Source organism: Monodon monoceros, unplaced genomic scaffold (genome assembly GCF_005190385.1).
Source record: "Monodon monoceros isolate NGI ecotype Baffin Bay Population unplaced genomic scaffold, NGI_Narwhal_1 Super_Scaffold_18, whole genome shotgun sequence".
In the NCBI taxonomy this organism is placed as follows: domain Eukaryota; kingdom Metazoa; phylum Chordata; class Mammalia; order Artiodactyla; family Monodontidae; genus Monodon; species Monodon monoceros.
The window spans coordinates 160,941,390-160,967,953 of NW_021703774.1; the positions used below are offsets into that span (position 1 = coordinate 160,941,390).

Consider the following 26,564-nt stretch of genomic DNA (forward strand, 5'->3'; position numbering starts at 1 on the left):
CCGCGATGAAGAGTGGCCCCCGTTTGCCGCAACTAGAGAAAGCCCTCGCACAGAAACGAAGACCCAACACAGCCAAACATAATTAATTAATTAATTAACAACAACAACAGAAAAAGAAGATGCAAGAAATGTTTAACAAAGACCTAGAAGAATTAAAGAACAAACAGAGGTGAACAATACAATAATTGAAATGAAAAATACACTAGAAGAAATCAATAGCAGAATAACCAAGGCAGAAGACAGATAAGTGACCTAGAAGACAGAATGGTGGAATTCACTGCCATGGAACAGAATAAAGAAAAAAGAATGAAAATAAATGAAGACAGCCTAAGAGACCTCTGGGACAACATTCAATGCACCAACATTCGCATTATAGGGGTTGCAGAAGGAGAAGAGAGAGAGAAGGAACCTGAGAAAATATTTGAAGAGATTATAGTCAAAAACTTCCCTAACATGGGAAAGGAAATAGCCACCCAAGTCCAGGAAGCACAGAGAGTCCCAGGCATGATAAACCCAAGGAGAAACATGCCGAGACAAATAGTAATCAAATTGACAAAATTAAAGACAAAGAAAAATTATTGAAAGCAACAGGGAAAAATGACAAATAATATACAAGGGAATTCCCATAAGGTTAACAGCTGATTTCTCAGCAGAAACTCTACAAGCCAGAAGGGAGTGACACAATATATTTAAAGTGATGAAAGGGCAGAACCTACAACCAAGATTTCTCTACCTGGCAAGGATCTCATTCAGATTCGATGGAGAAATCAAAAGATTTACAGACAGGCAAAAGCTAAGAGGGCTTCCCTGGTGGCTCAGTGGTTGAGAGTCCGCCTGCCAATGCAGGGGACACAGGTTCGTGCCCCAGTCCGGGAAGATCCCACATGCCGCAGAGCAGCTGGGCCTGTGAGCCATGGCCGCTGAGCCTGAGCATCCGGAGCCTGTGCTCAGCAATGGGAGGGGCCACAACAGTGAGAGGCCCACGTACCGCAAAAAAAAGCTAGGAGAATTCGGCACCACCAAACCAGCTCTACAACAAATGCTAAAGGAACTTCTCTAAGTGGGAAACACAAGAGAAGAAAAGGACCTACAAAAACAAACCCATAACAATTAAGAAAATGGTACTAGGAACATACATATCGATAATTACCTTAAACGTGAATGGATTAAATACTCCAATGAAAAGACACAGGCTCGCTGAATGGATACAAAAACAAGACCCATATATATGCTGTCTACAAGAGACCCACTTCAGACCTAGGGACACATACAGACTGGAAGTGAGGGGATGGAAAAAGATATTCCATGCAAACGGAAATCAAAAGAAACCTGGAGTAGCAATATTCATATCAGATCAAATAGACTTTTAAAAAAAGAATGTTACAAGAGACAAGGAAGGACACTACATAAAGATCAAGGGATTAATCCAAGAAGATATAACAATTATAAATATATATGCACCCAACATAGGAGCACCTCAATACATAAGGCAACTGCTAACAGCTATAAAAGAGGAAATTGACAGTAACACAATAATAGTGGGGGACTTTAACACCTCACTTACACCAATGGACAGATCATCCAAACAGAAAATTAATAAGGAAAAACAGCTTTAAATGACACAATAGACCAGATAGATTTAATTGATATTTATAGGACATTCCATCCAAAAAGAGCAGATTACACTTTCTTCTCAAGTGCACACAGAACATTCTCCAGGATAGATCACATCTTGGGTCACAAATCAAGCCTCGGTAAATTTAAGAAAATTGAAATCATATCAAGCATCTTTTCCGACCACAACGCTATGAGATTAGAAATCAATTACAGGGGAAAAAAACATAAAACCACTAACACATGGAGGCTAAACAATACGTTACTAAATAACCAAGAGATCACTGAAGAAATCAAAGAGGAAATCAAAAAATACCTAGAGACAAATTACAATGAAAACACGATGATCCAACACCTATGGGATGTAGCAAAAGCAGTTCTAAGAGGGAAGTTTATAGCAATACAAGCCTACCTAAGAAACAAGAAAAATCTCTAATAAACAATCTAACCTTACACCTAAAGGAACTAGAGAAAGAAGAACAAACAAAACCCAAAGTTAGTAGAAGGAAAGAAATCATAAAGATCTGAGCAGAAATAAATGAAATAGAAACAAAGAAAACAATAGCAAAGATCAATAAAACTAAAACCTGGTTCTTTGAGAAGATAAACAAAATTGATAAACCTTTAGCCAGACTCATCAAGAAAAAGAGGGAGAGGACTCAAATCAATAAAATTAGAAATGAAAAAGGAGAAGTTACAATGGACACTGCAGAAATACAAAGCATCCTGAGAGACTACTACAAGCAACTCTATGCCAACAAAATGGACAACCTGGAAGAAATGGAAAAATTCTTAGAAAGGTATAACCTTCCAAGACTGAAATAGGAAGAAACAGAAAATATGAACAGACCAATCACAAATAATGAAATTGAAACTGTGATTAAAAATCTTCCAACAAACAAAAGTCCAGGACCAGATGGCTTCACAGGTGAATTCCATCAAACATTTAGAGAAGAGCTAACACCCATCCTTCTCAAACTCTTCCAAAATATTGCAGAGGAAGGAACACTCCCAAACTCATTCTATGAGGCCACCATCACCCTGATATCAAAACCAGACAGATACTACAAAAAAAGAAAATTACAGATCAATATCACTCATGAATATAGATGCAAAAAATCCTCAACAAAGTACTAGCAAACAGAATCCAACAACACATTAAAAGGATCATACACCATGATCAAGTGTGATTTATCCCAGGGATGCAAGGATTTTTCAATATACGCAAATCAATCAATGTGATATACCATATAAACAAATTGAAGAATAAAAACCATATGATCATCTCAATAGATGCAGAAAAAGCTTTTGACAAAATTCAACACCCATTTATGATAACAACTCTCCAGAAAGTGGGCATAGAGGGAACTTACCTCAACATAATAAAGACCATATATGACAAACCCACAGCAAACATCATTCTCAGTGGTGAAAAATTGAAACCATTTCCTCTAAGATAAGGAACAAGACTAGGATGTCCACTCTCACCCCTATTATTCAACACAGTTTTGGAAGCCCTAGCCACAGCAATCAGAGAAGAAAAAGAAATAAAAGGAATACAAATTGGAAAAGAAGAAGGAAAACTGTCACTGTTTGCAGATGACATGATACTATACATAGTGAAACCTAGAGGTGCCACCAGAAAATTTCTAGAGCTAATCAATGAATTTGGTAAAGTTGCAGGATACAAAATTAACACACAGAAATCTCTTGCATTCCTATACACTAACAACAAAAGATCAGAAAGAGAAATTAAGGAAACAATCTCATTCACCATTGCAACAAAAAGAATAAAATACCTAGGAATAAACCTGCCTCAGGAGGTAAAAGACCTGTACTCAGAAAACTATAAGACACTGATGAAAGAAATCAAAGAAGATACAAACAGATGGAGAGATATACCATGTTCTTGGATTGGAAGAATCAATATTGTGAAAATGACTACACTACCCAAAGCAATCTACAGATTCAATGCAATCCCTGTCAAATTACCAGTGCCATTTTTTACAGAACTAGAACAAAAAATCTTAAAATTCGTATGGAAACACAAAAGACACCGAATAGCCAAAGCAGTCTTAAAGGAAAAAAACGGAGCTGGAGGAATCAGACTCCCTGACTTCAGACTATACTACAAAGCTACAGTAATCAAAACAATATGTTACTGGCACAAAACAGAAATATAGATCAATGGAATAGGATAGAAAGCCCAGAGATAAACCCATGCACTAATGGTCAACTAATCTATGACAAAGGAGGCAAGGATATACAATGGAGAAAAGAGAGTCTCTTCAATAAGTGGTGCTGGGAAAACTGGACAGATACATGTAAAAGAACACTCCCTAACACCATACATAAAAATAAACACAAAATGGATTAGAGACCTAAATGTAAGACTGGACACTATAAAACTCTTAGAGGAAAACATAGGAAGAACACTCTTTGACATAAATCACAGCAAGATCTTTTTTGATCCACCTCCTAGAGTAATGGAAATAAAAACAAAAACAAATGGGACTTAATGAAACTTAAAAGCTTTTGCAAAGCAAAGGAAACTACAAACAAGACGAAAAGACAACCCTCAGAATGGGAGAAAATATTTGCAAACGAATCAACAGACAAAGGATTAATCTCCAAAATATATAAACAGCTTATGCAGCTCACTATTAAAAAAACAAACAATCCAATCCAAAAATGCGCAGAAGACCTAAATAGACATTTCTCCAAAGGAGAAATGCACATGAAAAGCTGCTCAACATCACTAATCATTAGAAAAATGTAAATCAAAACTACAATGAGGTATCACCTCACACCAGTTAGAATGGGCATCATCAGAAAATCTACAAACAACAAATGCTGGAGAAAAGGGAACCCTCTTGCACTGTTGGTGGGAATGTAAATTGATACAGCCACTATGGAGGACAGTATGGAGATTTCTTAAAAAACTAAAAATAGAATTACCATATGACCCAGCAATCCCACTACTGGGCATATACCCAGAGAAAACCATAATTCAAAAAGACACATGCACCCCAAATGTTCATTGCAGCACTATTTACAATATCCAGGTCATGGAAGCAACCTAAATGCCCGTCGACAGATGAATGGATAAAGAAGATGTGGTATATATATACAATGGAATATTACTCAGCCATAAAAAGGAACGAAATTGGGTCATTTGTAGAGACGTGGATGGATCTAGAGACTGTCATACAGAGTGAAGTAAGTCAGAAAGAGAAAAACAAATATCGTATATTAAGGCATATATGTGGAACCTAGAAAAATGGTACAGATGAACCGGTTTGCAGGGCAGAAATAGAGACAGATGTAGAGAACAAACGTATAGACACCAAGGCGGGAAAGTGGTGGGGGGGTGGTGTGATGAATTGGGAGATTGGGATTGACATATATACATAATATGTATAAAAAAGATAGCTAATAAGAACCTGCTGTATAAAAAAAAATTAAATTAAATTAAAAATAAAAAGGAAAAAAAACCCAAAACTGAGCCCAGAGAGAACAAGGAGGAGCCTTGCCCAAAGTCACACGGTGAGTTGGGGTAACACCACCAGGACTTGGATCCTGTCATCAGGCCTGTGTCCCACAGCTGTCTCTCTGAATGGGCTCAGAGCTCCCTGAGGGCAAAGGGGTGTCCCTCCTAGACTGTCTTCTCTCAGCGGTCCATCCATCAGGCTGATGCTTCCAAGAAGGGTTGGGGTGTCTCCCCACTCTGCCTGGTCCAGGTCTTTGTACACCTGAGGAGCTGACATGCCCTGTCATTGTTGGTCCAATATTTACTGAGGGCCTACTATGTGCAGGGATTCCTCACCCTTCAGGTGCTCCCACTCCTGCGGGGAGATGTTACACTAGGAGTAGAAAGGTGTTTCAACAGAAGTCCTAACTCTGTGCCTTAGGCTGGGCTTATCAGGCGAAGCTGCCCAAAGAAAGGGCTTTCGGTGGGAACTTAAATAAGTTAGGGGAGCAGAGGTGGGGTGGAGCTCCCCAGGCAGAGAGATGAAGATGGGGAAGGTCAGGTGTGTCCTGACCAGAAGCATCCTGGAGAGGTGGGCTGTGTGGGTTTAAGTGGCTTCAGGGTTGGGCCGCACGCTCTCGCTGGGAAACTCGGGTGCTCCTGCTACAACTTGCCCCCTCCCTCTCAGGTCAGCCAGTTCCAGATTGGGAAGCTTGTGGCTCAAGGCAGCCGGAAGTGGAAACTGCTCAGCTGGAGCGCTTGCTGAGCAACGACGTCTGCTCTCTGGGCCTCCGAGTTCCCATCAGCACGAATACCACAGGAACTCCCAAGACTGTCGTCACCGGTGTGGGTGACCACTCTAGCCTCCACGTGCAACACGTGTACGCCATTCGGTAGAGGCTGCTGGCGCCCGGCCAGGCGGGCGCGATGGGCGGGCGGCGGCCTAGTCCTGGGCCCGGAGCCCCAAGCGAAGGCCCACTGCCGCCCGCCGCAGCCCCGCCCTCCCCCGGCTCGGGGCGGAGCCTCCGCCTGGCCGCCCCTTTATCTGCCCGCTTGTAGCCGGGATGCAGAGGGCCGCCGAGGGCCGCCGGGTCGCAGTCGGGTCTCCTTTTGCAACTCGGTACCGGGCTGGGGGAAAAGTGGGAGGGGCGGGCGGCGGGCAGAGGGGGCTCTCCCCGCGGGGCGGAGCGCGGGGAGCTGTGTGCAGCCGAAACTCGGGGCTAGGTGAGGTGGGGGCACGTGGGGAGGGAGTGGGAGGCTGACAGCGGGGATCAGCTGGAGTGGGGGGCCACTGAGGAGGGACTGGAGCAGGAAGGAGGAGCGGAGCTGGAGGCCGAGAGTCTCAGGGAGGAGTGGGAGGAGACTGGAGGAGAGGGGCCATCAGAGCCGGAGGGAAGCACATCTGTGAGGGAGTGAGCAGAGGCGCGAGCTTGCCTGGGAGGGCCGTGGTGTCTTGGAAGAGAATAGGCACGGAGCACGCTCCTTCCACTGAAGGAGGAATCTAGTGAGATTCTGGGGGCAAAAAGGGGCGTGAGTACCTGGAACTGGGTGATGTGAGGGGCTCCCAGTTGGGAAACCGGAAACAGTGGTAAGAGCGCTGCTGGGGCTCAGAGGGGTTCTTGCTCCAAAGCAGCTTAGGTCCCGTGGGAGGAGGAAGCCTCCTTTGGTGTCCGGAGAGCTTGAGGTTTCCTCCCACTCAGTGAGGGAAGCACTTGCCTCAAGACTATAGGCTTTGAGGACCTCTAGAGGTTTCCCTGGGGCATGCCACCGGCCCCCCCTCCCCCTCCACTCCGCCCCAAGCCTGGCGGGAGTGAGAGGTCAGGTCAGGCCAAGGCTGGGGAGTTTAAGAGTTAGATGTATTCTCAGGGCCTGGCTGGCTGCTCCTAGGTGGATGTCCCATTAGAGACGGACTCAGCCTCCCATCATGTGGTTTGTGCCATCGCTGAGCCCCTTAGTGAGAGGCTGCTTTTCCCCAGCCTCAGTTTCCCTGCCAAGAGGTCAGTGGTGAAACTGGTCAGTGGTAAAACCCAGGTCCCTTTTCTGTCCCCCTGGGCTGGAAACCAGCTAGTTCACCCAACCTCTCTGGGCCTGCTTTCCTCCACCAGGTGCTTCCTTTTCCTCAAAACAGTTCTGAGTCTGAGATCCTAGGAATTCTTTTAAGAGTGATTTATTTCATGCTGATCACACTTTCCAGTACAAATGGAAGCCCAAAGTGCAGTTACAAAAACAAAAGCGTTTTCTGTTCAGTTTTGGAAGACATGGAGGAAACTTTTCTTTAAACACGTTGGGTAGAACTGGGGAATTGGTTTGCATTGAGGGAGGTGACCCAGTTGCTGAGATATCAAGAAGCCAGCCAGGGATGAAAACTTTGCTTGTACAATCTGTGGCCACCCACTGGGTGCCTGGGAGTTGACCACAGCAGTTGAAGGGCAAGAGCACTGGTTTTGGAGTAAGATGTGCTCTGCCATCCTGCCTCACTCTGGGGCTGTGACAACAGCTTAGCCACAGGTTCAAAGAGTTGCTGAGAGGGAGAGGTGAAATGTGTGTAAAAGTTCTTTGTAAACAGCAAGCTACTGTAAATTATTAATGTTAGTGCCTAGTCTTATTTTTTTTTTTTTTTAATTTTTGTGGTACGCGGGCCTCTCACTGTTGTGGCTGCTCCCGTTGCGGAGCACAGGCTCCGGACGCGCGGGCTCAGCGGCCATGGTTCACGGGCCTAGCTGCTCCGCGGCATGTGGGATCTTTCCAGACCGGGGCACGAACCCGTGTCCCCTGCATCGGCAGGCGGACCCTCAACCACTGCGCCCCCAGGGAAGCCCAGTGCCTAGTCTTATTAATAATATTTCAGGCTCTGCCATATTGTGTCATCCTTGTCAGGACCCCTCAAGAGGGTTTACCTCTGACAGCCCCATTGTTAACACTGGTCTGGCTTTTTTGTTATTTTTATCTAATGAGGTTAAACTTTGCCTTTCATGGCAAGATAAAGTTGTCTTTAAGGGAGTTCCTGAAACATCAGGGCCCAGAGAAGCAACAATGAATATTTTGCATGCCAGGAAGGAGGCAAAAGAGGAAGTAGAATTATAATCAAATGATACTTAAAAGAGTTAGGTGCTATTTAGTTAGGCTGTTAAGCTCCAAATGGGCAGGGTATTAATACCCTTAGGGGTTACCCTTAGCTGTTAATTAGCTGGACTATTAGTTCTATGAGGGCGGTGTTTTAACTGCTTTGTTCACTGCAGAAGCTTCAGCTCTTGACACACAGTAAGCCTAAAGCAAATATTGCTGGAAAGTCTCAGGCACTGAAGGGCCCTTTGAAGTCATTGGTGAATTTACTCTGTCCTTTGACATTTGGAGAAACAGGGCCAAGCGCGGAAGGGACTTGTCCAGGGTCACACTGGGATTGAGTGGCTGAGTCAGGACTAGAATCCAACAAAGATAGTGGAGCCCATGCTGTGCCAGAGCCAACACCTAGCTAGCATCTGTGACTTTGTTTTGCTTGAGGTAGCTATTATTATCCTCCGATTTCAAATGAAGAAACAGGCCCAGAGAGGTAAAGGGACTTTAGCAAAGTCACACAGCTGGTAAGTTCCAGACCTGAAATCTCATCCTCACATAAAAATGGGGACCTGGGTTCTCTTGAAATATCTGCCGGAGGTGAGAGGTTGGTGCCCTCCCTGGGGGGAGCAGCTCTCTCCAGTTCTCCATGGTTACCACCTGGGTGGCTTCTCTCTGGGCTGGATTTTCCTGGGCCCAAGGGCATTTCATTTGTGTGGGTGAGCCCTGTCAGGGCAGGGAGCCTGTCTGCCTCGTTCACCATGTGCCCCTGCCTTGTGCCTGGCATATAGTAAACACTGAGTAAAATCTGTGGGATGGGTATAACCCAGGGCTCTCCCACTCCAAAGCCTATTCATTACCCCATCCCCACAACTTGGTCTGCTGTTTTGCCCCCAGAGGTATCAGGGGGAGACCAGGAGGAACTAGGGGTGGCAAGCCTTGGTTGAGGAAGGAGGTGAGGAGGTTGACCTTGAGTTTAGAAAAGGGGAATGTGAATTGGGAGGGCTGGGGAGTTAGGAGAGGAGAGGAGGAAGGTGCTGCTCAGATTGACAGAAGAATTCCCACCTGGGCCCTGGAGATCCCAGTTCTGAAGTTCAGCCAACCCAGGAGCCTCCCAAACCTGCGAGACATGCCCCAACCGGGCCACAGGCCTTTTGCATTACCTGCTAGCACAGTCTACCCCCTCTACCCTCCTGCTCTGGGATGGGGCTCCTGGGGCTGCTGAGCTTGAGGCCCTTTTCTCTGGGGATTTCACTTGCCAGCCATTTCTCTTGGGTCAGTGGGCAAGTGCAAATCTTCAGAGCCCTGTGAATCCAGAGGTTACTCTGAATGGTCTTTGCTGAGAACACTTTAATTATTAAACTCCAACCAAATTCCCTTGGTCCCTAAATGCATCCTCAGAGAAGGGTAAAGATTTAAAGAGATAGTTAACTTTCCAAACCCAGTGGAACCAGCTATCAAGGGCTAAAAGAGGACCGAGTTTTTTAGAGAACCCCAAGTAAATTTTTCAAGCTGGCAATATTTTAAATACTAATACTCAGGCTGGGGATACTTCAAATACCACTACTCTTAATAATAATAATTACTACTACTATTAGTAATTAATACTAATAATATTTATTGAATCCCTAAACAGTGCTAAAACTGTTCTCATAAATTTAATCTTTGTAGCAATCTATGAGGTAGATAATATAATTCTTATGTGGGAGCTGAGGATCAGAGAAGGATCAGAGAAGGTGAGACACTTGTCTTAGGTCACACAGCTAGTATGTTATGGAATCAGGAGTCAAACCTGGTTTGTCCAAATCTGAAGTCCATCTCCTTCACGAGCCTTTATAGTGTCTCTTTTCTCCTTGGTTCCTAACTTCCTTTCATTGTGATTCCCAGTCAGTAGAGGACAGAAGCCAATCAAGTTTGCCTCACATCCATGAACCAGGCCCTGGACACCTGGTCTCAGCCCAGCTTTGCCCGCCTTGCTGTGTGATCTTGGGTAAGTCACAACATTTCAGCTAGCCCTCGGTTTCCCCAAATGTTTCATGCCAAGGTTAACCACGAGCTTCCTTCTGCAGCTAAGGCCTGGCTAGGGATGCAGAGTTTAGCCTGGATTTGACCAACGTGGGAGTGGTGATCGGGGGAGGGGAGAGGGTGGAGGTTGTCTTTAGCCCCACCCTCTGGTGACATCACACAAGACCCCTACAGTCCCTGGAAGCCCCACCCCTAGTGACCCTCACCTGTGGAAGTGCCACCCAGTGCTTGGCATCTGGCGAATTTGCCCTGTTCCACAGCAGAAGTCATCAGCCCCTGGGTTCAAGAGAAATCCTTAGGTAACCAGTGCAATTAGGGAGACTTGGAGGGGGGCCATGGAGGTGTACTGGATTGGGGTGGGATGCCTGGAACAGCCAGGTTCTGGCAGCCTGGTGGGCAGACTACTCAAAGGATGCCCTGAGGGTGCCCTCTGAATACTCACCCTCATCCTTCTGGCTCTTGCTAGACTCCTGCCCCTGCTTCTTTCCCCTGGATCCAGTGCCCCTTTCCATGGAGTCAGGAGATGGGAACTAACTCTGAAAATAGAGCTATTCAAATGGAATGGGGCCACTGGTCTAAAGGTCTAAAGGAAATAGGGCAACTTGACCTCTGTCATCCCAGTATGCAGCCTCTGGGTTCTGTGCTTAGGGCCCACTGTGTCTGGGGGAGGGGAAGGGCTGCGAGTGAGCTATCGCCCACCTGAGGAGGTAGCTGTGAGCCAGGGCTTCATTGGTGCAGAGAGAGTGGGTAGCTGGCAACTGGGTGAGTCTGAGGTCCCTGGATGCAAGTCAGTTGCTAGAAGCCTAAGGAAATAATTTATGGGAAAGGACCTAGTTGCCTGCTTTAGACCAGTGTTTTCCAAAGTAGTTCTTTGGGATGCAGTTAGGTGTGACAAGAAGCAGGGCAGCAGGAGTGGCTGCGAGTATCTGTGCTTTGCAGTCGGGGAGCTGGGTCCGGATCCTGGCTCCATCTCTCTCTCTCCCTCTCCCTCTCTCTGTATGGCCTTGGCTAAGGAGCTCCCAACCTCTCTGAATTTCACTCAACAACAAAATGGGCATAGTAATACCTACCTCACAGGCTAGTTATGAGAATTAATTGCAACAAGGCTATGAAGAGTGAGCATATAGTAAACACTTACTACATTTCAGCTAGCTTTATAATATAATCATTACTGGGAAAGGAATCCTTGGTCATGTAAGCTTGGCAAATGTAGGTTCAACAAAGTGAAGCAGGCTTCTTTGGTGCAGACCTTCTCCGAGCCTTTAATATGCTGTTATTACTTGGGAAGTTCTAAGAGTGGGATGTGGAGCATCGGACTGGACTTAACAGATCACAGGGACTCAGGAACTAAGGCACCATCGAATGTCATCATCTCCTGGTCTTTGCCCTCATGGTGGAATGGAAACGTGGCTGGATTGGGCAACTCTGGGGAAGGGCTTGCTGTCTCTGGGCTCTTGTTTTCTCAATGTAAAACAAAAGAGCTGCGAGATGCTTTCAGAGGCCTTTTCTGGTCCCCTGAAGTTCTGAGTTGGGAAGACAAAGTTGTAGACAAGGGTAGAGGCCAGACTGTTGAGGCTAAAGCCCTGTCTCTTGGGGAGGAGAAGAAATCCAGTGCTGGCTCCTCAACCAGGGGAGTTCTTATGCTCTGGACAGAAGTGGCCCCACTAATTACTTCATCAGCAAGGTCTTCTTCCTAAACCTGCCAGGCTGTCTGGGAATAGAAAGTAGTGGTGTAATGACATTTAATTCTTTCCTCCCTACCAGATGAGGAAAGGCCAGAGACCAGAGCTGACTCCAGAATGTAATGCAGGAGGAGCTCAGGGATGCAAATCAGGCTCGGGGTGTGGAGGTGTGTGGGCTGGGGGCTTGTCTTGATGTTGCCTTTGCATAGCAAGCACATTGCATTTACTTGGACCATGTGCGAATTATTGGGTGGCTTTGGGGGTGATCACGGTGCTGCTGGTGGCGGGGAACTTGAGTGCAGATCTTCTTGCCTCTTAGAATGACTGGTGCAAAGGAAGTTGCAATAAGTATCTGATGAACGAGGGACAGAGTACATCTGGCTGCCGAGTCCAATAAGCTTCTTGGGGGAGAATCTGAGGGAGGGGAGTTGTCTGTCTTGCTAGTTGTCTGGCTAGTTTTTCAACAGATATTTGATTTAATGAATGAAACAGTGAATAATGATAAGCCTGAATTAAGCAATTGGTACCAGGCAAAAGCAGTATATAATTATGAAATGATTAATAGTACTTGCCACCTTGTTTTGCAAAGGGCAGTTTAAGGAAGTGGTTAAGATTGCAAACTGAGTTTATATCATGCCTCTGCCACTTCCTAGGCAGGGTACTTAACTTCTCTGTGCCTCAGTTTCCTTATCTGAAAAACGGGCATAATGATAATACCTATCTGATAGGGTGCTATGATGCTTAAATGAGTCAAATATGCATAACGTGCTTAAGACACTGACACATAGCACATGCTGTGTAAGCATTTGCTATGCTTTGTTTTCCTCTCTGTTACCTCTACCATATCATGAAGTTCCTGAAGGTAGGGATCAAGTTCTTTTCTACTCTCCTGCCCACCCCCACCTTTGGGACCCGGCACAGGACATGAAGCAGAGAAGGGGCTCAGTAAGTGTTTGCTAAATGAATGAATGTGTTTTAAATGCTAAATTGTATAACCCATTATAGATCTCCCACAGGGAGAAGTAAGGGGGCATTAAGGAAGTCCCCTGGAGGTGGCAGCTTGTACTGGTTTTAAAGGATTTCAGTAGAGGGAAAGGAAGTTGGCACAGGGTCTGACATTTGGGTTAGGTGGGAAATGAGGGTGGGAGCAGGTCATGGGGTCTTGAATGCCAGGTGAGGGATTAGATTGGATTTATTTGCAATTAGCAATGGTGGAAGGGCTGGAGGGGGGAACTTTTGAGTGAGGGTGTGGCTGAGGGAAAGGGCTGTTTTTATAGGATCAGTTGTTACTAGGGTCTTTTGGGAAAAAAGTGGCTTTTCGAGTTGGGCCTTGAAGGCTATGAAGTATTATCAGGATGCTATTATGTTGTTTTTTCATTCAACAAACATTGAGCACCAGCTACCTGCTAAGCACCAGGGGTTCACAAAATAATAAGACAAACTGCCTACCCTGGAGGAGCTCACATTAACAATTTAATGCCCGTGAGAAGTATTATAATGGTCAAAGGATTGTAGGCACTCAAGTTAGAGGGATCATTATCGGAGGACCTCCAGGGAAAGTGTCACAGAAGAAATGGGTTTTGAGGGATGAATAGGAGTTTGCCAGATGGGCAAGATGAGGTAAATGGCTCAGATGGAGGGAATAGCTTGTGCAGAGCTATAGACATGTGAAACAGCAGGCCCACGGTTTTGATGAGGCTCTGGCTGGATGTGAAATGCACTGTGGTTGAGTAATAAGGCTAGGAAAGGTAGTAGGGACCAGATCATGTAGGGTGATGGAGGGTCAATGGCAGACCCTGGCCACTCTGAAGGAGTTAAAGGTAGAGGCAGCAGGTCTGTTAGCAAGGTCATTGTCAGGTAAACACTGATGGCAACATGAACACAGGAGAAAACAGTGAGGGTTGCTGTATAGAGCCTGGACTGGAAAGAAGTAGGATGACATAGTGAGCCTCTTTAACACATGCCTCAAACATTTACTGAACACCTACTATGTGCCAGGCACTGTTCTAGGCACTTGAGATACATCAGGGAGAAGAACAATCATGAGTCAGAGCTGAGCTCTCCCTTAGGACAACTCCCCTCCTCTTAAACTCAGTGTAGGGATAAGGGGGTGGGGAAGAGCACAGCCCCCCAGCTGCTGCTCATGGGGCAGGAGGGTGAGGACACCAGCCCCCTGACCTTGCTCGGGCCTCTCTCCCAGCTCCTCGCCCCACCCACAGCCATGGCCACAATGGTGGCCCAGAAGCTCAGCCACCTCCTGCCCAGTTTGCGGCAGGTCCACCAGATGCCTCGGCCGTCTGTGCAGCCAGAGCCTGTGTTCACGGTGGACCGAGCCGAGGTGCCGCCCATCTTCTGGAAGCCATACATCTATGTGGGCTACCGGCCGCTGCATAGGACCTGGCGCTTCTACTTCCGCACACTGTTCCAGCAGCACAACGAGGCGGTGAACGTCTGGACCCACCTGCTGGCGGCCCTGGTGCTGCTGCTGCGGCTGGCCATCTTTGTGGGGACCGTGGACTTCCGGGGAGACCTGCACGCCCTGCCCCTCTTCATCATTGTTCTTGCCTCCGTCACCTACCTCTCCCTCAGTGCCTTGGCTCACCTCCTGCAGGCCAAGTCCGAGTTCTGGCATTACAGCTTCTTCTTCCTGGACTACGTGGGTGTGGCTGTGTACCAGTTTGGCAGTGCCCTGGCACACTTCTACTACGCCATTGAGCCCGCCTGGCATGCCCAGGTGCAGACCTTTTACCTGCCCATGGCTGCCTTTCTCGCCTGGCTTTCCTGCGCTGGCTCCTGCTACAACAAGTACATCCAGAAGCCCGGCCTGCTGGGCCGCACTTGCCAGGAGATGCCTTCGGCGCTGGCCTACGCACTGGACATCAGCCCCGTGGTGCACCGCATCCTCGTGTCCCCGAACCCTGCCATGGACGACCCGGCTCTTCTCTACCACAAATGCCAGGTGGTCTTCTTTCTGCTGGCTGCCACTTTCTTCTCTGCCTTCGTGCCTGAGCGCTGGTTCCCTGGCAGCTGCCATGTCTTTGGGCAGGGCCACCAGCTCTTCCATGTCTTCTTGGTGTTGTGCACACTGGCTCAGCTGGAGGCCGTGGCGCTGGACTACGAGGCCCGGCGGCCCATCTATGAGCCTCTGCACACCCGCTGGCCCCACAACTTCTCCGGCCTCTTCTTGCTTACTGTAGGCAGCAGCATCCTCACTGCATTCCTTCTGAGCCAGCTGGTACGGCGCAAACTCAGTCTCGATCGGAAGACCCAGTGAAGGGGGGTGGCAGCTTTTAGGGAGGGAGGTATAGAGGGGGCCCAAGGGTCCGGGCTTGGCTCCAGATGGGAACAAGGCCTGGTAAAATTGCTTGTGTCTGGCCCTCAGTGACTTCTCTGTGCACGCCTCAGCTGCCAAGGGGGGCACTGGCCAGTCCTTGGATTTGAGGATTGACTGGAGCTGCTGGGGTCCACTTCAGGGCCTGCCCCAGCTCCCTGCCCTGGGAGAGGGAAAGAGAAAGATGTGGGGCACCCTGGTTTGCCTCCCCCCATTGCCTCTCACTTAGGGGTGAGGATGGAGGATCAGCTGGGGCCAAGACCCTGGCCTGGGCCTTCCAGATTATCTGGGAGGGGGTGAAGTTGGGATTTAGGTCAGAGTCAAATCTGAGCTGAGAGATAGAGGAAGGGTCAGCAACTGCCCTCTACCCAGATTTCACTGGTGGATAGGGAAAGGACAGGCCCAAAATGTGTGCAGGATCTTACCATTCTTGAACCCCAGCCTGAAGTTTTGGTGCTGCAGAGAGCCCCCAAAGATAGAAGATTGTGCCAGGTAGAAATGGATCCCATCCAGTGCCCCATACCTCTTCAGCCACTATCCCAGACAGTGAGCCCTGACCCTCCTAGCTCTGGCCTCTATGTCCCACACATCCTGTTCCCAGTGTCTTCCCTGGTTCCCTTGTTCATGATTCAGTGTTTATCCATTCAGTGTTTCTTGGGCCTCTGCTCAGAGGTAGGCCACTGACTGGGCTCCGTGGATCAATGCAGGATGGTAAAGGCTTTAATATCGGAATGAACTGTCAGGGGAAGCACTGAGGAGGGAATAATTAGTGTTGCCTGGGATCCTCAGGGTCTTGGGTTGGGGAGGGTGAATAGGAGTTTACAGATGGAGAAGAGGAAGGGCATTCCAGGTAGAGGGAAAAACCTGTCCAAAGGCCAAGAGGTATGGAAGAAGGAGTTCACTGCGGCTGGAATTAGGAGTGGTCTGGACTCTGATGTCCTGGATGCAATAAAGTGACTGTGATAAGAGCTGCCTCTTTGCTTTTTGTCTCCTATCCTAGAGAGGGAGCCCTGGTGCCCCTTGAATCTGTTCACTGTGTTGGAGGAGGTTTTCATGGGGAGGCTGGGGGTGGGCATAGGGAGGAGGGGACAGATCCTGTCTTATCTTTGCCTGGGGGTGGGGTTGGGGTCTTATTCACTATATATGTGAACGTTTTTTTTTTGGTAGAAAAGGTGGGGCAGTTTTATTACTAAATAAGTTTTAGAAGTTAAAAGAATGTGTTTTAAAATACATGATTTGACAAAGATTTCACTTTTTGGTTTTTCAATCAAGGAAGATCTTATATGTTAACTTTTATGATATTTTTATATGTTAATATTAACAGTGTTGCCTTTTCCACAGTACATAAGCAATGTATGGTAATATACGTACAGTGAAGGAAAATTAGGAAGTACAGGTAAGAAAAGCAAAAAAACCCCTGAATGAATGAGAAATGTCACTCCACTGCTAAAATATCCTGTTATACATATAGTACATCTATGGAGATTGTGGTTATGGTTGCCAGCATTTCTGCATCTCTGAGGGGCTCTCAGAATTTACAAAGTACTTTTACAAACCTTATTTGATCCTCTTTAAAATCCAAGGCCACACAGTAAGCGAGAAAAGCAATACTGAAAGCTAATTCTTGACTGCAGATTTTTAGTTTTATTCTACTTAACCTTTTCTAAATCCTCTCCCATGAGGTTTCATAGTTATACTTAGCTTTTTGTTTCTTGTTTTGAATTACAAAAGTAATCCATCTAAGGTAGCACTGAGGACCCCAGCTTTGCAGTTGGCGGATCAGAGCCTCCTCTGCTCTTCCTTTTGAGATGTTCCTGAGGATTCAGCCATAAGACAAGGAAAACCCTGAGCCCTGATAGTTATCAGTAAGAAAGTGCAACTAACTCAGCAAAAAGAAAATGTGCATTCCTTGTGCAGTGTCGCGAACGCGTTCACACAGCACAGTTCTGGAATACAACTTCTGAATGAGAAAACCAGCAAGAACGTGGCCTTGGTAACATTAAGGGGTCAGGCTAGCAGGGTTTAGGGAAAGGGCGGGGCTTGGGCCGGGGCGGAGCTGACGCTGGGGGCGGTGCCTGAGCGGGGGCGGCCGCGGCGTAGCTCCGCTCCCAGCGTTGGCGCGAGATTCGAACGTCGGCGGAGTCAGTTATGGCGGTTTCCTGAGGCGGCCGGATCCCCACTCCGTTATCCCGTTGTCTTCGTCTCCTCAGCGGCCATGAGGCGCAGAGGCCCGGAGGAGGAGGAGGCCTGCGGCGTGTGGCTGGACGCGGCGGCGCTGAAGAGGCGGAAAACGCAGGTAGGGCGTTGAGGCGAGAGAGGGTGTTGGGGGAGGGGTTAGAGGCCCGGAGGTGTGAGAAGTGAGGAGTTTGGGAGGACCTGGATGTGATGTGGAGATAGACTCGGGGACCGAGAACGACTAGCTTTGGCTATTCAGGGGAGAGAGGGGCTGGAGTCTGAAGAAGGTTGAAAAATGGGGTTTGGGAAGGGTGGAGAGAAAATGGGGGCTGAAGGCAGGCAGGCTGGCGGGGGGGTGGGGTGGGGTGTGTGTGGAGAGACTGGGGCAGCGAGGTTTCGAGGTGAGGGAAGAGGGTGGAGAGAAAATGTGCTCCGAGGAGCGTAATGCAGCAGACCCCTTAACTCGGAGTCCCTTCAAGACGGTAGCAGAGGCTGAAATACGGAGGGGCGGGTGCGTACGCAGACTTCGGAAGTTCTCGCCCCGAGGTCCGTTTCTTCCCTACTTGTCAGGTTGCCGGCCATCTACCTGCCCAGAGCATGCAACTTTAGGGGAAAAAGAAGAAGAGACGGGGGGGGGGAGCTGGCCTAATATTTATTAAGCATCCGCTGGGTGCCACATACTGTATTAAGTATTTAATGTGTGTTATACGTGTCATCAGCCTTATGGAAATGAGGAAACTGAGGTGAGGTAATGAACCCGGGTTCACCCAACTAGGAGAATTGGAAAGCCCACCCGGGTTTGGCCCATACGCAAGATTCTCTGTTAGTCATTACAAAGAAACAAAAGTATGGGATAATAATAGTTAATGTTTATTGAGCATTTTAAGCTGGACACTGTGCTGGAATTTGTTGAGTTATCTTATTTGGTGCAATTCTGTGTAGTAGTAATATAGTGATACCCATTTTACACATGAAAAACAGGCTCAAAGCAGACAGTAACGGCAGAGTTCTTGCTCTTAAGTTGCTTACAGTCTTGTGGGGAAGAAAAGATGTACAGATAATAGCAATATGTAATTTATTGATTACTTTCTATGTGTCAGGCACTTTGCTGGGACGTTACATGCCTTATCAGTGGCAGGTACTCAAAATTCAATGAAGTAGGTACTGTCATTATCTCTGTTTTATATTTTTCATATATATTTGGTCTTTGTCTTTGGTTCTTGGCTCACAGCTCCTAAAACCCTTGGAATTTCCTGCGTTATGAGTGATAATGGTGTCTTTTATATTTAATGAGGTGACTTTTGGAAAGCCCTTAGGTAACCTAAGGATGGGCTGGTTGCCAGGAAAGCCATCCATGTGATTAGAGGGTTGGAACTTTCACTCCCTCCATTCCCCTACCTCTAAGGAGAGAAGGGCTGGAGATTGAATTCAGTTGCCAATGGCCATTGCCTAAATCAATCATGTCTATGTAATAAAGCCTCCATTAAAAACCCAAATGGACAGGGTTCAGAGAGTTTCCAGGTTGGTGAACATGTGGAGGTGCAGGGAGAGTGGCGTGCCTGGAGAGGGCATGGAAGCCCCGTACCCCTTCCCACATACCTTGCCCTATGCGTCTCTTCTATCTGGCTGTTCCTGAGTTATATCCTTTTATAATAAACCGGTGATCTAGCAATTACAATGTTCCTGTGAGCCACTCTAGCAGTTGAACCTAAGGAGGGGGTTGTGGGGACCTCTGATCTATAGCCAGCTGGTCAGAAGTATAGTTAATAACCTGGATTTGGGATTGGCATCCTGAGTAGGAGGGGGTTGTTGGAACCCCTAATCTATAGCCAATTGGTCAGAAGCACAGATAATAGATAGATAGATAAATAAATATATGGATGTATTTCCCCCACAAATGAGATTATATCAGACAGTTTGTTCTGCTATTCACCTTTCACTAAATATATGATGGAGCACTTTCCATGTGAGACATACGGGTTTTAGTATGGGTTTTTAAAAAGACCATTTTGGGACGTCCCAGGTGGTCCAGTGGCTAAGGCTCAGCGCTCCCAATGCAGAGGGCTTGGAGGTAAAAAGATTTAGGGCTTCCCTGGTGGCGCAGTGGTTGAGAGTCCACCTGCCAATGCAGGGGACACGAGTTCGTGCCCCGGTCCGGGAGGATCCCACATGCCGTGGAGTGGCTGGGCCCGTGAGCCATGGCTGCTGGGCCTGCGCGTCCGGAGCCTGTGCTCTGCAACGGGAGAGGCCACAACAGTGAGAGGCCCGTGTAACGCCAAAAAAAAAAAAAAAAAAAAAAAACAAAAAAGATTTAGCATTTGATTTGTATATTTGCTGTCTCTTAAGTGTATTATATTTAAAATGTCATTATAACTTAGAAAATAATTTCTGTTTCTTCTTCATCTATGATGCAGTTTAGTTCCCTACCCTTGAGATATGTAGCAGAGAAGGAGAAGTGGACATAACTAAGAGGGAGACGGAAATGCAAAGATATCAGAAATCTTGGCCGAGTCATCAGTGGTTTCTCCGCCAGCCTTGGAGGAGCACTGAATGCCACTCTGACATTCTGCAACTTTATTAACTTTCAGTCCATCAGCAAATGCTATGGACTGTGCCTTCAAATGTATTTAGAATGTCATCCTTTCCTACTGTTTCTACTGCTGCCACCTGAGCCAGAGTAACCCTTTGCTCACTGTTAAGTTTAAAACCATCTAGTGGTTTCTTACCTTCTAGTAAAAACCAAAATCTTTTTAATGCCCATAAGACACCATCTGGTCTTGTGTGCCCTCTTATGCCTTTTAGACCTCATCTACTCTTCGCTCTGCCTCTGCTCCAACCATACTGGCCTTGCTGTCTTTCAAGGCAAGTACATCTGTGCTTGGGACTTTTATATACTTGTGCCTGAAGTGCAAAGGGATTAGAGAGCCGCATTTCTCTGCTCCTTCATTTGTTCAAATGTGAACTTAACTGAGTTTTTTCTTAACCATCCTTTCCCTTATCCTCTACTCCCCATACTTCTAACTACCTTAATCTTGCTTTGTTTTTCTCCATAGCACTTTTCACCATCAGACATATTATATGCTGCATATTTACTTTTTCACTTATTGTCTTTTTTCCCCTACTAGAATGAAAGTTCCGTTAGGCAGTCCTTCAGAAACTTTCTGGCATGTAATAGGTACTCAGTAAATATTTATTAAATGAGCAAATGAGTGAATGGTTTAATCTATCTGGTGGGCTTGGCTTTCAGAAATGCAAATGGAATGGAGCAGTGGGTGGCAGCTGGAAGGACTTTGAAGGGAATGCTAGTGAAAGCTTGAAGAGCTTTTAAGGAACTGTTTCTAAAAGTCTGATGACCTTTGAGGAGGCTGTGGGTGAGGGTTTAAAGGAAAGTGAGAAAAATCTTGGAAACTGGTTACGCGTTGACAAAGTTTAGCAACACTGTTGGCTGTAGTAAAGTGGAAGGTAGAAAATGTACCTAATGAACTGGATGATGTAGCCAAGGAGATTTCCAGGCAGAGTGTTAAATGTGCTAGCTGGGTTTTTTTTTGGCTGGTCATAGCAGAAAGCTAGAGGAGAGAGAGAAGCTGAAGGAAGGTCTGTTAAAAAGAAGCATAGCCTAGCTGGTTTTTGAAAATTCCCAGCCTCTCCAGGCAGCACACAGTAGGACTTATTTATTTATTTAGCTACTTATATTAAACTAAAAAAAATTGTAGTTGCTATACAATATTATATAAGTTAAAGGTGTACAATATAGTGATTCACAGTTTTTAAAGGTTATACTTCATTTATAGTTATAAAATACTGGCTATATTTCCTTTGTTGTACAATATATCCTTGTAGCTTATTTTATTTTGTTTATTTATTTTTTAATAGATCTTTATTGGAGTATAATTGCTTCACAATACTGTGTTAGTTTCTGTTGTACACCAAAGTGAATCAGCCATATGCATACATATGTCCCCATATCCCCTCCCTCTTGAGCCTCCCTCCCATCCTCCCTATCCCACCCCTCTAGGTCATCGCAAAGCACAGAGCTGATCTCCCTGTGCTATGCTGCTATTCCCACTAGCTAACTATTTTACATTCAGTAGTGTATATATGTCAATGCTACTCTCACTTTGCCCCAGCTTCCCCCTCCCACCCCATGTCCTCGGGTCTATTCTCTGTGTCTACATATTTATTCCTGCTCTGCAACTAGGTTCATCAGTACCATTTTTTTCTTTTTTTTTAGATTCCATATATATGTGTAAGAATACGGTATTTTTCTCTTTCTGACTTACTTCACTCTGTATGACAGACTCTAGGTCCATCCACCTCACTACAAATAACTCAATTTCATTTCTTTTTATGGCTGAGTAATATTCCATTATATATATGTGCCACATCTTCTTTATCCATTCATCTGTCGATGGACACTTAGGTTGGTGCCATGTCCTGGCTGTTGTAAGTAGTGCTGCAGTGAACATTGTGGTACATGTCTCTCTTTTTAAAATTTATTTATTTTTGGCTGCTTTGGGTCTTTGTTGCTGCACGTGAGCTTTCTCTAGTTGCAGTGAGCGGGGCTACTCTTTATTGCGGTGTGTGGGCTTCTCATTGCGGTGGCTTCTCTTTGTTGTGGAGCATGAGCTTTAGGCGTGCAGGCTTCAGTAGCTGTGGCATGTGGGCTCAGTAGCTGTGGCTTACGGGCTCTAGAGCACAGGCTCAGCAGTTGTGGCACACTGATTTAGTTGCTCCGCGACATGTGGGATCTTCCTGGACCAGGGCTCGAACCCGTGTCCCCTGCATTGGCAGGCGGATTCTTAACCACTGCGCCATCAGGGAAGCCCACGTGTCTCTTTTTGAATTATGGTTTTCTCAGAGTATATGCCCAGTAGTGGGATTGCTGGGTCATATGGTAGTTCTATTTTTAGTTTTTTAAGGAACCTCCATACAGTTTTCCATAGAGGTTATATCAATTTACATTCCCACCAACAGTGCAGGAGGGTTCCCTTTTCACCACACCCTTTCCAGCATTTATTGTTTCTAGATTTTTTTTTTTTTTTGCGGTACGCAGGCCTCTCACTGTTGTGGCCTCTCCCGTTGCGGATCACAGGCTCCGGACTCGCAGGCTCAGCGGCCATGGCTCACGGGCCCAGCTGCTCTGCAGCATGTGGGATCTTCTGGACCGGGGCACAAACCTGCATCCCCTGCATCGACAGGCAGACTGTCAACCACTGTGCCACCAGGGAAGCCCTGTTTCTAGATTTTTGATAATAGCCATCATGACTGGCGTGAGGTGATACCTCATTGTAGTTTTGATATGCATTTCTCTAATAATTAGTGATGTTGAGCATCTTTTCATGTGCCTCTTGGCCATCTGTATGTCTTCCTTGGTGAAATGTCTATTTAGGTCTTCTGCCCATTTTTTAATTGGATTGTTTGTTTTTTTGATATTGAGCTCCATGAGCTATTTGTATATTTTGGAAATTAATCCTTTGTCCATTGTTTCATTTGCAAATATTTTCTCCCATTCTGAGAATTGTCTTTTGGTCTTCTTTATGGTTTCCTTTGCTGTGCAAAAGCTTTTAAGTTTGATTAAGTCCCATTTGTTTATTTTTGTTATTATTTCCGTTACTCTAGGAGGTGGGTCAAAAAAGATCTTGCTGTGGTTTATGTCAAAGAGTGTTTTTCCTGTGTTTTCCTCTAAGAGTTTTAAAGTGTCTGGTCTTACATTTAAGTCTTTAATCGATCGGAGTTTATTTTTGTGTATGGTGTTAGATGGTGTTCTAATATCATTCTTTTACATGTAGCTGTCCAGTTTTCCCAGCACGACTTATTGAAGAGGCTGTCCTTTCTCCATTGTATGTTCTTGCCTCCTTTGTCATAAATTAGGTGACCATATGTGCGTGGGTTTATCTCTGGGCATTCTATCCTGTACCATTGATCTATCTTTCTGTTTTTGTGCCAGTACCATACTGTCTTGATTACTGTAACTTTGTGGTATAGTCTGAAGTCAGGGAGCCTGATTCCTCCAACCATGTTTTTCTTTCTCAAGATTGCTTTGGATATTTGGGGTCTTTTATGTTTCCATACGAATTGTAAAATTTTTTGTTCTAATTCTGTGAAGAATGCCAGTGGTAGTTTGATAGGGATTGCATTGAATCTGTTGATTGCTTTGGGTAGCATAGTCATTTTCACAATATTGATTCTTCCAATCCAAGAACATGGTATATTTCTCCATCTGTTTACATCATCTTTGATTTCTTTCATCAGTGTTTTATAGTTTTCTGAGTACAGGTCTTTTGCCTCCTGAGGCAGGTTTATTCCTAGGTATTTTATTCTTTTTGTTGTGATGGTAAATGGGATTGTTTCCTTAATTTCTCTTTCTGATTTTTCGTTGTTGGTGTATAGGAATGCTGGTGATTTCTGTGCATTAATTTTGTATCCCGCAGCCTTACCAAATGCATTGATTAGTTCTAGTAGTTTTCTGGTGGCATATTTAGGATTTTCTATGTATACAGTGATGCAAACAGTGACAGTTTTACTTCTTCTTTTCCAATTTGTATTCCTTTCATTTCTTTTTCTTCTCTGATTGCTGTGGCTAGGACTTCCAAAACTATGTTGAATAAGAGTGGCGAGAGTGGACATCCTTGTCTTGTTCCTGATCTTAGTGGAAATGCTTTCAGTTTGTCACCATTGAGTACGATGCTAGCTGTGGGTTTGTCGTATATGGCCTTTATTACGTTGAGGTAGGTTCCCTCTGTGCCCATTTTCTGGAGAGTTTTTATCATAAATGGGTGTTGAATTTTGTCAAAAGCTTTTTCTGCATCTATTGAGAGGATCATACGGTTTTTGTTCAATTTGTTAATGTGGTGTATCACATTGATTGATTTGTGTATATTGAAGAATCCTTGCACACCTGGGATAAATCCCACTTGATCATGGTGTATGATCCTTTTAATGTGTTGTTCGATTTCTTTTGCTAGTATTTTGTTCAGGATTTTTGCATTGTGTTCATCAGTGATATTGGTCATTAATTTTATTTTTTTGTGATATCTTTCTCTGGTTTTGGTATCAGGGTGATGGTGGCTTCGTAGAATGATTTTGGGAGTGTTTCTCCCTCTGCAATTTTTTGGAAGAGTTTGAGAAGGATTGGTGTTTGCTCTTCTCTGAATGTTTGATAGAATTCTCCTGTGAAGCCATCTGGTCCTGGACTTCCGTTTGTTGGAAGATTTTTAATTACGGTTTCAATTTCATTACTTGTGATAGGTCTGTTTATATTTTCTAATTCTTCCTGGTTCAGTCTTGGAAAATTGTACCTGTCCAAGAATTTGTCCGTTTCTTCGTGGTTGTCCATTTTATCAGCATATAGTTGTTTGTAGTAGTCTCTTATAATCCTTTGTATTTCTGCAGTGTCAGTTGTGATTTCTCCTTTTTCATTTCTAATTTTATTGATTTGAGTCCTCTCCCTTTTTTTCTTGATGAGTCTGGGTAGGATTTATCATTTTTGTTTATCTTCTCAGGGAAACAGCTTTTAGTTTTATTGATCTTTGCTATTGTTTCCTTTGTTTCTATTTCACTTATTTCTGCTCTGATTTTTATGATTTCTTTCCTTCTACTGACTTTGGGTTTTCTTTGTTCTTCTTTCTCTAGTTGTTTTTTTTTTTTTTTGCAGTACGTGGGCCTCTCACTGCTGTGGCCTCTCCCGTTGCGGAGCACAGGCTCCGGACGTGCAGGCTCAGTGGCCATGGCTCACGGGCCCAGCTGCTCTGCGGCATGTGGGATCCTCCTGGACCAGGGCACGAACCCGTGTCCCCTGCATCAGCAGGTGGACTCTCAACCACTGCGCCACCAGGGAAGCCCTCTCTAGTTGTTTTAAGTGTTGGGTTAGATAGTTTATTTGAGATTTTTCTTGTTTCTTTTTTTTTTTCTTTTTTAAGGATTTTTTTTTTAACATCTTTATTGGGGTATAATTGCTTTACAGTGGTGTGTTAGTTTCTGCTTTATAACAAAGTGAATCAGTTATACATATACATATGTTCCCATATCTCTTCCCTCTTGCGTCTCCCTCCCTCCCACCCTCCCTATCCCACCCCTCCAGGCAGTCACAGAGCACCGAGCCGATATCTCTGTGCCATGCGACTGCTTCCCACTAGCTATCTACCTTACGTTTGTTAGTGTGTATATGTCCATGACTCTCTCTCGCCCTGTCACAGCTCACCCTTCCCCCTCCCCATATCCTCAAGTCCGTTCTCCAGTAGGTCTGTGTCTTTATTCCTGTCTTACCCCTAGGTTCTTCATGACATTTTTTTTTCTTAAATTCCATATATATGTGTTAGCATACGGTATTTGTCTTTTTCTTTCTGACTTACTTCACTCTGTATGACAAACTCTAGGTCTATCCACCTCATTACAAATAGCTCAATTTTGTTTCTTTTTATGGCTGAGTAATATTCCATTGTATATATGTGCCACATCTTCTTTATCCATTCATCCGATGATGGGCACTTAGGTTGTTTCCATCTACGGGCATTGTAAATAGAGCTGCAATGAACATTTTGGTACATGACTCTTTTTGAATTTTGGTTTTTTCAGGGTATATGCCCAGTAGTGGGATTGCTGGGTCATATGGTAGTTCTATTTGTAGTTTTTTAAGGAACCTCCATACTGTTCTCCATAGTGGCTGAACCAATTCACATTCCCGCCAGCAGTGCAAGAGTGTTCCCTTTTCTCCACACGCTCTCCAGCATTTATTGTTTCTAGATTTTTTGATGATGGCCATTCTGACTGGTGTGAGATGATATCTCATTGTAGTTTTGATTTGCATTTCTCTAATGATTAGTGATGTTGAGCATTCTTTCATGTGTTTGTTGGCAGTCTGTATATCTTCTTTGGAGAAATGTCTATTTAGATCTTCTGCCCATTTTTGGATTGGGTTGTTTGTTTTTTTGTTTTTGAGCTGCATGAGCTGCTTGTAAATTTTGAAGATTAATCCTTTGTCAGTTGCTTCATTTGCAAATATTTTCTCCCATTCTGAGGGTTGTCTTTTGGTCTTCTTTATGGTTTCCTTTGCTGTGCAAAAGCTTTGAAGTTTCATTAGGTCCCATTTGTTTATTTTTGTTTTTATTTCCATTTCTCTAGGAGGTGGGTCAGAAAGGATCTTGCTGTGATTTATGTCATAGAGTGTTCTGCCTATGTTTTCCTCTAAGAGTTTGATAGTTTCTGGCCTTACATT

The 26,564-nt window shown here is 45.3% G+C and overlaps 2 protein-coding genes across 4 annotated transcripts in view; both read left to right on the forward strand.

Moving 5' to 3' along the window:
- Positions 1–6,106: 6,106 nt before the first annotated feature.
- PAQR7 (progestin and adipoQ receptor family member 7) lies at positions 6,107–16,137 on the forward strand. Of its 3 annotated transcripts, XM_029230273.1 has the most exons (3): positions 6,107–6,203; positions 10,025–10,127; positions 14,045–16,137. In XM_029230273.1, the coding sequence occupies exon 3, from the start codon at positions 14,066–14,068 to the stop codon at positions 15,116–15,118; it is 1,053 nt and encodes a 350-aa protein (XP_029086106.1). In that variant the 5' UTR covers positions 6,107–6,203; positions 10,025–10,127; positions 14,045–14,065; the 3' UTR covers positions 15,119–16,137. The 3 variants fall into 3 exon arrangements, with proteins under 3 accessions (XP_029086106.1, XP_029086105.1, XP_029086107.1); XM_029230272.1 differs by having other exon boundaries at positions 10,025–15,221; XM_029230274.1 differs by lacking the exon at positions 6,107–6,203 and having other exon boundaries at positions 6,411–12,789; positions 14,045–15,221.
- A 1,146-nt stretch (positions 16,138–17,283) lies between these two features.
- The window catches only part of AUNIP (aurora kinase A and ninein interacting protein), a 47,484-nt gene continuing 38,203 nt past the window's right edge, over positions 17,284–26,564 (forward strand). The window contains exon 1 of the mRNA XM_029229707.1: positions 17,284–17,471. Within this exon, the coding sequence (XP_029085540.1) occupies positions 17,391–17,471 (81 nt within the window). The 5' untranslated portion in view covers positions 17,284–17,390. The remainder of the gene's footprint in view (positions 17,472–26,564) is intronic.